Raw genomic sequence first — 11468 nt, forward strand, 5'->3', positions numbered from 1 at the left:
TTTTCGGTCATCGAGAACAATTAACTTAAATGGTTTCGTTTGTGTTGTTTTCTTTTTAATTTTCACGCACACCTTTTGCGACCGGTACGATGCTCACATGACATCGTACGAAGTTTCAAAAACTAAAAGCCAAAAGACTAGAAAATGATATAATAGTGGAATAATAAATCCCTTATTCGATGGTTGAATATATAACAGGAGCGGACATTTTGCTCTGTGCCTTTATTTTTGCGCCCGCAAACCTGCGGATTCCGCGCTCCGATGCTCGGAGGGTGGAACTGAGAAGGTCTGAGGTTCGATGCCTCAAAGAAACTCAGAATTTTTCCTTTGTCCCACGCTCGTGACAAGACGAAGAACATCTTTCTCCATTTCTTTACCGTGCTCTAACTGACCATCTTCCTTATTCTATTTATATAATATATCCTTTACCTTAGTTAACTTTCTTCCTTTTTCTCGTGTCTGGGCTTTGATCCGCAGGCTTATTTTACGGCCAGCGGCTGTCTGATAGAGCCCAGATATAAATTCAAATTCTTACGATGGGGAGTTGTCACTTGAGTTTCATGGCGATATGTCTATGGCCTTACTCAGGCTGGAGAATTTCTCTCTCTACATGATAGGAATTTTGTGATTTAACTAGGGAAAGTCGTGCTTTGGTATTCATTGCTTTCAAGACGGCTCCATAGAGTTTTAGCTTAATTATAATGAGCCCGTCGGCGTTATATTTTTATGGAGAATTTTCGATGTTTTCTGTCTTCAAGATCACTAAAATTTACTTAAATGTAACAAACAAGGGTCGGATTTATATTTTGGTATTAACATGGTGGATACCGTTCTTGAGCTGGAACACCACAAGGGTATAGGCGCTTACTAGCGATAATTTGGGTTTAATTTTAATTTTCTTTGTTTTCTACCTCTGATTTAGATTGGTTGTATGAATTTTTTATTTCATAAATTGGCAGTAGAAAGGGCGCAAATAATTAAAACATTTCACCAAAGGAAAAGCGATGAATCCCACTCGAAAAAGTTCTTTTCTTACTCCAAGAACATTTCGTCATAGAATAGAACTTCACCAAGAACGATATCTGGGCATGCGTTAATTTTCGAATCTGTCGCACGCGAAGGTACTGTTTCAAGCAATTGTTGTCCAATTGATTTGACATGATTATTTCGGACTGGCCAATGTTAAACACAAGCAAAACCGTCTGTCATTCTAACTTTAAAGTTAACTAGGTACCTACCTTTCAGATAAAAACCCTATGAAGCCTCCTTTTCAAACCAGTTAAAACTAGATTTCGATCAAAAGACCAAAAGACTAAAAAAAAGGTAAGTCCTTTTGGTGAAACCGTTGACAGTTTCCCTTTAATTTGAAATTTGATTTTGTTCCCCAATTCCTTGTTTATGACAAAAACTTACTAAAACAGAAGTGATTATAAAATACAAGAGTAAGTCAAGCGAAACCAAATCCATCAAGATGATTAACCTACTGGGATCGACGACAATTTTAGTGAGTTACTTATATTTCTTGAGTAGAAAAAACTCTTAACCGCTTAAATCGAGCAGCTACAAACGGATCTAACACAGTTGAATTAAATCCTCAGATTGACGCTGTCTTTCATTTCATTCGATCAAACGGGAAAAGGTCGTGATGGACAACGTTGAAGAACAAGCCTGTGGTCTCTTTACTGTGGCAATAGTTGTAGCTGTTGTCACCTTCCTCGTAAAGACTGGTCGTGGCTCACAAGCCATGAAATTGGGTGAGGAGTGTTTGATTTTTCTCGGGACTAACGCACGGCTAAAAGAAGACCACTTTACTCGGTTATACCTTGTACTCAATGAGCTAATGTTTAAAGTGGCGTGCCAGGTGCCTGATTACATATCTGCAGAAAGGTATGCTAAGGAACTTCTACGTTCGCACCATGCCTCAGGTTACACAATTAGAGAAGGGGAACTAAGCTTTCAACTGGGACTGATATATCAGAGTCAAAATGAATTTGAAGAGGCAATACAATACTATCAGAAGGCAAGTGATATGACGAAAAGTACTGGAGACAAAAAAACAGAGGCGCTGTGTTACAAGCGCATAGGATTTTTATTTCAATCGTTGTGTAAATATCACCAGGCCAAGAAGTATTACAGGAAAGCGCAGGCGCTCACTGTGTTAATTGGAGACAGATTTAGCGAATCTATCACTTACGGAAACCTAGGTTCAGTCTTTCAGTCGCTTGGGGAATACGACAGAGCTGAGGAATATTACAAGAAACCACTTGAAATAAGAAAGGAAATTAGTGATGTACATGGAGTAGCAACTGATTATAGAAACCTTGGCACACTGTTTCATTCCTTATGTAAATACAAAAAGGCTCAAAGATAAGCCGAGAAAGCTCTTTCAATCAGCAAGGAAATTGGTGACATAAAGGGAGAGGCAGCTGTCTATGGAAACCTAGGAGTTTTGTTTCAATCGCAGGGTGAATACCAAAGGGCCAAAGAATACACCGAGAAAGCACTTTTCATCAGAAAGGCAATTGGCGATAGAGGGGGAGAAGCATCTGACTACGGCAACCTAGGAACATTGTTTCAGTCGCTAGGGCGATATAAAAAGGCTAAAGGATACACTGAGAGGGCACTTGCGATTAGAAAGGACATTAGTGACAGAAAGGGAGAAGCAACTGACTACGGAAACCTAGGAACATTGTTTCAGTCGCTAGGTCAATATAAAAAGGCTAAATAGTACACCGAGAGAGCACTTGCAATCAGTAAAGAAATTGGCGACAGAAATGGAGAAGCTACTGCCTACGGAAACTTAGGATATTACTTAAGTTGCAAGGTGAATACAAGAAGGCTAAAGAATACTTCGAGAAAGCGCTTAATATGATGAAGGAAATCGGCGACAAACAAGGAGAAACAGTTAACTTCGGAAACTTAGGAGCATTGCTTCATTCGCTAGGTGAATTAAAAAAGCCTAAAGTATACGTGAAGAAAGCACTGGCATTCCAACAGAAAATTGGCGATAGAAAGGGAGAATCAGCTGACTACGGAAAGTTAGGACAATTTTTTCAGTCTCTAGGAGGATACGAAAAGGCTAAAGAATATACCGAGAAAGTACTTGCAATCAGAAAGGAAATTGGCGACAGATATGGAGAAGCAGCTGACTACGGAAACTTAGGAACATTGTTTAAGTCGCTCGGTGAAAACGAAAAGGCTAAAGAATACGCAAAGAAAGCACTTGCAATCAGTAAGGAGATTGGTGACAGAAAGGGAGAAGCAGCTCACTACGGAAACTTAGGAACATTGTTCCATTTGCCAAGTGAATATAAAACGGCTCAAGAATTTATCGAGAAAGCACTTGCAATCAGAAAGGAAATTGGCGACAGAGCGGGAGAAGCAACTGACTACGCAAACTTAGGAACAGTGTTTCATTCTCTAAGTGAGTGCGCAAAGGCTAAAGAATTAATCGAGAAAGCACTTGCAATCAGAAAGAAAATTGGCGACAGAGAGGGAGAAGCACGCGATTATACAAGCTTAGGAAGATTGTTTCATACGCTTGGTGAATATGACAAGGCCGACGAATATTTCCTCAAGGCCCTCCCAATTTGCAAAGGCATAGGAGACAATATGAACGAGTTTCAAATATTTTGCGACCTCATAGTTTTGAAGCTGGCTCTGTTCAATCATAAAGAAGCGTTCAGGTATCTTTATCAGTGTATTGAATAATACGAAAAACTGCGAGACTTCATTAAGCACAACGATTGCTTCAAAATATCTTTTTTGGAAAAGCATGGTGTTTTTCCTTATGAGATGCTCAGTAAAATACTTTGACACTGGGGATTCTAAATATGCTCTTTACGTCGAAGAACTCAGACGGGCAAGAGCTCTGGCGGACTTAATGGCTGCTCAATATTCTATTATGCGGCCCCAGTTCTCAGGCGATCTCCAATCATGGTGTGACATCCAGGATATCATTAAAAAGGAAGCCAGTTGTAACTGTTTTTACCTTTCGACTCCTTATGAAGATGTACGGATTTGGATTCTCAAAACAAGCGGAGATATTCATTTCCTCAGACTGCAGACAATAGATTCGGATGATTTTGGAAATTCCGGGTCAGTTCCTAACCTGAAAGCGCTTTTTTCGGAGAGTTTCCGCCACTTTGCCATTCTACCCGGAGATGTTTGCGAAGATCGCTCTTTAAATGACGAACGTCTTCTAAGATCATCTGACGATATCAACCGATCGCCTTTGGCACACAATAAAGCTGATGATATGAAAAAAGAGCTTCGTTGGTGCTACGAAACAATCGTCACTCCCGTGGCCGATTTATTGAAGGAGCCTGAAGTTATTATCGTCCCTGACAGCTGCATGTACCAAGTACCATTCGCAGCCTTGCTTGACGAAGAAGGAGGATATTTGTTTGAAAAGTTCAGAATCCGTATCGTTCCTTTTTTGACGACCCTCAAGCTTATCAAGGACAGTCCTCCAAACTAGCACAGTCAGAGTGGGGCTCTCATAGTGGGTGAACTTGAGGTGAGCAAAGTGATTTACAATGGACAACCGATTATCCTCAAGCCATTACCAGGTGCAAGAAAAGAAGCTGAGATGATTGGAAAAATGCTTGGCGTTCCCCCATTGTTAGGGAAACATGCAACAAAGAAGGCGGTTATTGAACAGATCAAGTCAGTTGGGCTGATACATTTTGCTGCTCATGGAGATCCCGAGAGAGGAGAAATCGCACTTTGCCCTGTTCGTACTACTAATGATATTCCAAAAGAAGAAGAATACCTTCTGACGATGGCTGACGTATCAAAAGTTCAACTTCGAGCCAAACTGGTTGTTTTAAGCTGTTGTCACAGTGGACGCGGAGAAATTAAAGTCGAAGGAGTAATTGGAATCGCTCGGGCTTTCTTAGGATCCGGTGCTCGCTCGGTGTTAGTGGCACAGTGGGCCCTGGACGACGAATCGACAAAGCAGTTCATAAATAATTTTTATGAACACTTGTTTCGTGTTGAAAGTGCCAGCGAATCTCTTCACGAGGTCCGAAAGTGGATGAGAGATAATGGCTTTCCCGAAGTGAAGAAATGGGCTCCTTTCATGCTGATTGGCGATAATGTCACTTTGAGGTAGATAAGAGTGTAATGAGTCAAGTTTTCCATTAAGAAACCGAAGAAATGACCCTCAGATTGGCAACTTTGTATGACATGTTAGAAGGAACCAAGAATCAAATATATAAAACCACCAACGTTGTAGGAAGTTAGGAAGACTCACGGATTTGCTATTTTACTTGTTCAGTAACCTCTCCACAGAGTGTACAAGGAGACTTTGGAACGTATTTTATTAAATTAGGACGATTTGGAAAAGGCAAAAGTCTTAAGACACAAAATACAAATTCGTTAGTCTTCTCACACGCCCACCCTCATTTAATTCATTTTATGGAGCAAAGAAAGGAAGCTGGTTTCGGTAAAAAAAAAGGATTTGCGTTGTGTATCCCATATAGTTCTCAATGTCTTCTAATATTGTTAAAAAAAAGACCAACGAGACAAAAAGAAGAGGGAGTCTTAATTTCAAAGCGAGCTGCGCTACAATATCTTTAGTTCACAGCAAATAAACCTGTCATAACATCAAAAATTCCAGGATGTAACGTATTAAATAACTTAACAATTAATTTACTCTTTTTCTTATATTCAGTTGTAAATCTTCCCTTTCAGGAAAGAAGAGAATATGCAAGGTTCAAAACTGATTAGGAAATCCTTAGAGACTGAGTGAAGCTGACTTCTTTGAAGACCCTCATCTTTGTCTCAACGGTATGAAACGGAACTTTTCGTGTGATATAACACAGACATATTTTGCAGTTGAGCAGTAAATAGAATTTTGGGTTTCCTCCTTAGCAGAAAGGCATGCTCCTCATTTAGATATTAGGAATAGTTTTCGTTAGAAGCCGTCCATTATATTTACAGCCCGATCAATCAATATTTTTGAAGAACGAATTATCTTTTGAATAGACGTCTAACGAAAAGGCTATTGTTGTGATTATGAGCCGCTATAACTATCTTTAGCGTTTCTTACAAAGAAAAAAGTCAGTCATGTAGATGTTTAGGATACTGATTTTGCAGGAAATGTTTTCATTCTTTAAACAAAAGTTCTTCACAGAGTACCAGACTTATAAAGGCTGGAATGCACTTTGGAACTGATATGTCGAAAAGGGATCGTTTATTTATTCAGCCAGTCATTGGAGACTTTGGAAAACTTCAGAAGTTAACCCCAGTCATATATATCAATCATGGGGAAAAAAATGCGGTCGAGGATACTTCTTTCTGGGAAGCTGCTCTTGTCATTCATTATTAATTTTATAGTCGAATGTGAAGTGTTTAAACCAATCACGATTAAGACGTCGAATTTTTTGTTTTTTCAGGTCAGTCTTGGCACCTGACAACTATGTTATCCTTAATTTTTTTCCGGGAGTAATTTTGGCTCGGCATGATCTACGTTCAAATTTTCAAGTACTGCTTTTAATTTACTGAAAACCTGACAACTCTTTTTTTGTCATGATCATAACATGCATTGCATCTATCTCGCAGATGAATGAGTTACTTTCGAAGTTTGTCATCTTAATTCTGACGATCGGTTTTCAGTGCAGTGGAGAAAATATTAATCGTCAAGATTCCCGATCGAGTTTCGCAAACTTTGTTGAAAAGCCTTTCTCGAAGCTGACGTCTCCGAACTTGGCTTCGTTGAAGTCGTCAACTCTCGATGAATGTGTTTTCGAATGTCTGGCTAACAAGCAATGCTTCTCCATAAACTTCGCGACAGATTCGGGAGCTGATGACATCTACGAGTGTGAGTTATTGAACGCTGATATTTTTAACGAAACGGATAAGTTTCATTACTACCGGAACAAAATTGGTTCAAACTTAACGTTCATACAGAAACTGCTATGCTGTAAATTTGAAGCACGTAGTTCTCGATCGCAACCTTGCTACGCAAGCTGCTAAGGCTTAAATTCTATAAATAGAAATAGATATTCCACTGGTGTTATGTTGAATTTAGCACTGTTCTGACAGACAGAATATCTTTCCATTTTATTTCATTTTGAATTAGTCGCAATGTTTGAAGAAACACAAAAATGACGTCTCGAAATAAAATTCCTCAATTAAACCAAACATCAACACTTTCTTGGCTTTTTAAATTCAGACACTGAGACTCCAGCAGAGAGAAATTCACAAATTATTTCCAAGTACACTTTTTTTGTAGCGGAAACATACGGCTTGCATCGATGAAAAATTCAGTAATTTTTGTTTTTCATTCGAGCCTCTTCATGAACCAAACGTATTATTCAACAAGAATTGAGACCAAGAAAATAAAATCTGATATTCTCTTGATAAAACCTCATGATTACTAAGTGAAGTCACGATAAGAAACAAACTCAAACAAACTCAAGTAGATACAAATAAACAGGGTGTTCTCTTTGCACTGATTCATTTTGCCGATGGCTCCCCGATCGATTTAGGTTTTTAATCAATTTGTAATCACACGTTTTCAAATAGAATTTTCAGCTTTTGAAAAATTACTTAAGTCAGTGATTTTTGTCACAAAGCTGCGGAAAATTGATAAACTTGGGCCGAATGTGAAGGTAAAATCAGCAACTGAAGCCGAGGGTGTTTTGGCAAACGATACCATTATGAATATGCGGCTTTAAAAGTTTTTCACCATTTACAAGGGAGTTGTTTTTTTTCTATGTTGTGCAGAGTCCTTGCAAGGAGCAACCTTGTAAAAATGGCGGGTCCTGCTTTCCGACTTTCAACGGGGAGGAATACATCTGCAAATGTGCCTCAGGATACAGCGGAAAACACTGTGAGATGGGTGAGTTACCCAGCCTATAGCATTTAAAAGACGTTTTTTTACATCGCTTTTGCAAATATCCGCTTTGTTAACCCGGTTCCCTTAGGGTGAAGGATGAATGATGACCCTGTTATCTCCCTTAGATGCGATATAATCCATAGGGGACACGCCCAACCCCTCTCCCCAACCTTCCTCACAGCATTTAAAGACTCCTGTGAGTGATGCAAAATAAAAGTGAATAGAGTAAAAAATGACTTAACCATTTAACCCCTAAAGAGTGACCAACATCTAATTTCTCCCGACAATATCAGCCCCGAATCACATGTTGACGTTGTGAGAATAAAGGAAATCATCGCCAACCAAAGAGGCTCTTGATTGTTAAACAAATTCTCCTTGTCAGCACCGTAGGAAATGTATAGAGGATGGTATGGAGAATTTGGTTACTGATATTAGGGTGGAAAGGGTTCAATTACAAAGATGGAATATGAAAATAAAACTAATCCCTTCAAAATGAATTGAGCAATGTTGAACCATAAAAATTTCCGAATGGTTCATTCTGCTTTAACACTGATGTCAAAAACTTTTTCGACAGGTCACCTTTTAATCTGCGAGGGTGAATCAGGCCAATTGAGATGCAAAAACGAAGGAAAGATAAACGTTCTGTTTGCAAACTATGGCAGGTTTGACTCTCACTCATGTCCTCACCGGGAGAATGGTGACAACAACTGCCGCTCAGGGAATTCTCTTGCTCGAGTACAGCAAATCTGTCAAAGTAGCTCTACTTGTGAGCTGGAAGCGACTAATGCGTTTTTTGGCGATGATCCATGCCGGCGAATACATAAGTATCTATTTGTTGAATATTAAGGGTAACCTAAGAGAATTAAAACAGACTATCCCAAGTCGTTACCTAAGCTCTCTCAATTCCCTGACCAGAGAGGTATACTACTACTGTCCTATTTAAAGACTTCTGATGAGTGCTCGATGATATTCACCGGCGACCGCGCTTTTACAGGTTCTGCCTCGAAAAACAAGACAATGAAGAGTGTCGTGGCTTCATCACTCTTGTCATAGCGCTTTTGTGAACCTGCTCTTAAGCCACTATAACGCAGGTATTGAGAACAAATTTTGCCTTGCATTTTCGTCTACCTTGCTCGCCTGCCTGGCGCCATTAAGCTTCACAGACGAGAGCATAAAGGGGATTCGTGGTGTATGATGGTTGTGTTGATGCGGCTTGAGTATCAAGGCCAATTTGCCCACGTGAATCACATTGCAAGAAAAGAGCAACACATGGCAGTGCCAACTTCCTCGCTAAAAACGCTTGAAAGAATAACCAGAGAAATTAAGGCATCAAAATTCTAATCACTGCGGTAAAACTGTTCGCTATACGTTTCAGGTAGGGCTTATAATGGGGGGTAGGGGGGGAAATTAATCTTATATGATATAATCATAGATTGTGAAGCGAAGGTATCAGGCAATTCTGCCATCAGATGGACCTTCATACACAAGTGATTGTGTATGAAGGTCAGCTTGATATGATTTGTGGAACTGTGGGCGCAGAATTGTGGATTTCAAAACTTCAGTGGGATGGCATGCCAGAATTTTTGAAGGCATCCAGGAAACCATTGTATGCACCATCAAAATAGGAAAAGAGGGAAACTGGAGCTTTCTTGAAGAGCTACAAAAACTTTGGCCTTTACTATATTCTCAATGCTGGTCCGCATATGTTTCCAGTAGATGCCCCTGAAATGGCTTTAGAAATGATAAAAAATGTCCTTAACTAAAGTTTTTTCACCAAATGGCAAGAGTATCCTGTATTTTTTCAGAAATTACTTCATATTTTCTTGGAAGACTTTGACCTAAAATAGTCATGAAACTTAATTTATATGTGAAGGTGTAGTCTGATCGTCCGGGTGAGTGTAGTCCTGAGAAGGACTGTTGTCGGTGGCAGTGACTGACGTTTCGACAACCTGTGCGGAAGTCATCATCAGAGTCAAGTGAGTGATTGTTGTCAGTAGAATGTTCTTATTCCAGTTCGTGTGAAATGATCGGTTGGTTTTGCCGTGATGTTATTGGCTGTAAGACTCAAGTGACGTAAGTCGTTCGTGATTGGTCTGTTTCGGTCTGTCGGTAAAGCTAGGTTGTTCTTTTTCGGTCGTTTGTGATGTTTATGTCGGGAATGAGTCGTTTGTATGGGGCGGGTAGTTGTTGACATCTGTTTAGGGGAGTCTGTTCTAAGTTAGTAAACCAGCTTTCCAGAGTCAGTCGTTGAAAATAGTCAGTGCTGTAGGTTAGGCATTGCGCAGAGTCCCAGTCAATGTTGTGGTTGGTAAGTCGATGGTGTTCAGCAATGTGATTGCTGACATCACCTTTCCTCGTCGCCCGTCTGTGTTCAGTCAGTCTTGTTGTGAGGTTTCTGCCAGTGTCACCGATGTAGGAGGCTTGGCAGTCGGAACAATTGATCTTATAAATCGTTCCCTGTCTGTTCCTCGGTTCGTCTTTGTCTTTAACGTTGGTTAGTAACTGACGTAGTGTGGTGATGGGTTTGTGGGCGACGCGGATATTGAAGGGTAGTGAGATGCGCGAGATGTTTTCAGACATACCTTTTATGTACGGTATGGTTGCTGTAGTCGTAGGGGTTGCGGTGTCGTTTGTTTCGGTAGTGGTAGTGGGTCGGTGAGTGTTTCGTCGGATGAAGTCGTTGTTGTAGTTGTTCTTCGTAAAAACACGGTGAAGGTATTTGTTCTCGTCGGATAAGCTGTCTGTCGAGTCACATACTAGTTGTGCGCGTCGTGTTAGAGTTCTGATAGTTGTGACTTTGTGTGATGTAGGGTTGTAGGATGACTCGTCTAGTAATCTGTCGGTGTGTGTCGGTTTCCTGTAAACTGTCGTTCGTTCATTAATTTATATGTTTTGAAGTTTAAAAATACCGTATTTACCCGCGTATAGGCCGCACTTTTTTGACGAAAAACCACCTTGAAAGTTTGCACTGCGGCCTATACGCGGGTACAAGAGGTCAGAGCTCATTAATAAGCAAAGTTTCCCAACACAATAATCAACAAACTTCCTCAGTTATTCACAATTTTATTCAACGCATTGTACGAGCTTACGTTAAATTAGTCCATATCTTCCAAGAATTTGGCTTCTCTCGGCTGTAATAAGTTTGTTCAGCTTCCGAACATTGTTTCTCATTTAAGACGTCCACTTGTAATTTGCATGGAATAGCCATTCCTCCTCGAGGACCTTGTGAGTGAACCCTGTTTCCAGTCACTTGGCAAGAAATCTCTCCACCGTTCTCAATAAAATAACAAGCAATACGGCTGAATTCTGCCGACAGGTGTCCCACGAGTTTATTTCCAAATGAATCAGTTTCATAAATTGTGGATTTCCAGGTGTTTCCATATACATGATATCCTCGTATTTCGCTTTTCCTTTCATAGTTGCAAGTAGTTCCACCCATTTTCTGGTTACTTTTGGCCCGTACGACGGCTGAATCCTTGAATCACAAACAACGCAAGCGATATTCTCGATAACATTTGCTTTATTCGCTTTGCACAGAGAAGGGGTTCATTTTTTTTTTAATACAACTAGCCCAGTATGTAACCATGGTAACTCGCATGTTGCACGCTGTCAAAGAATGAAA

At 40.1% G+C, this 11468-nt stretch overlaps 3 protein-coding genes across 3 annotated transcripts in view; all 3 read left to right on the plus strand.

Moving 5' to 3' along the window:
• Window positions 1-3820, plus strand: part of LOC111319223 (uncharacterized) — a 6010-nt gene extending 2190 nt beyond the window's left edge. The window contains exon 2 of the mRNA XM_088726166.1: window positions 1599-3820. Within this exon, the coding sequence (XP_088582292.1) occupies window positions 2869-3711 (843 nt within the window). The 5' untranslated portion in view covers window positions 1599-2868 and the 3' untranslated portion in view covers window positions 3712-3820. The remainder of the gene's footprint in view (window positions 1-1598) is intronic.
• Window positions 3802-5116, plus strand: LOC111319222 (tetratricopeptide repeat protein 28). Its single transcript, XM_088726146.1, has one exon. It carries the CDS (start codon window positions 4592-4594, stop codon window positions 5114-5116), a length of 525 nt encoding a protein of 174 aa, XP_088582272.1. The 5' UTR covers window positions 3802-4591.
• A 634-nt stretch (window positions 5117-5750) lies between these two features.
• LOC148729551 (rhamnose-binding lectin-like) lies at window positions 5751-9624 on the plus strand. Its single transcript, XM_088726171.1, has 3 exons — window positions 5751-6401; window positions 7735-7849; window positions 8421-9624. Exons 1-3 carry the CDS (start codon window positions 6270-6272, stop codon window positions 8690-8692), a joined length of 519 nt encoding a protein of 172 aa, XP_088582297.1. The 5' UTR covers window positions 5751-6269; the 3' UTR covers window positions 8693-9624.
• Window positions 9625-11468: the final 1844 nt, after the last annotated feature.

The sequence above is a fragment of the Stylophora pistillata genome, chromosome 6 (genome assembly GCF_964205215.1).
Source record: "Stylophora pistillata chromosome 6, jaStyPist1.2, whole genome shotgun sequence".
NCBI classification, from domain to species: Eukaryota; Metazoa; Cnidaria; class Anthozoa; order Scleractinia; family Pocilloporidae; genus Stylophora; species Stylophora pistillata.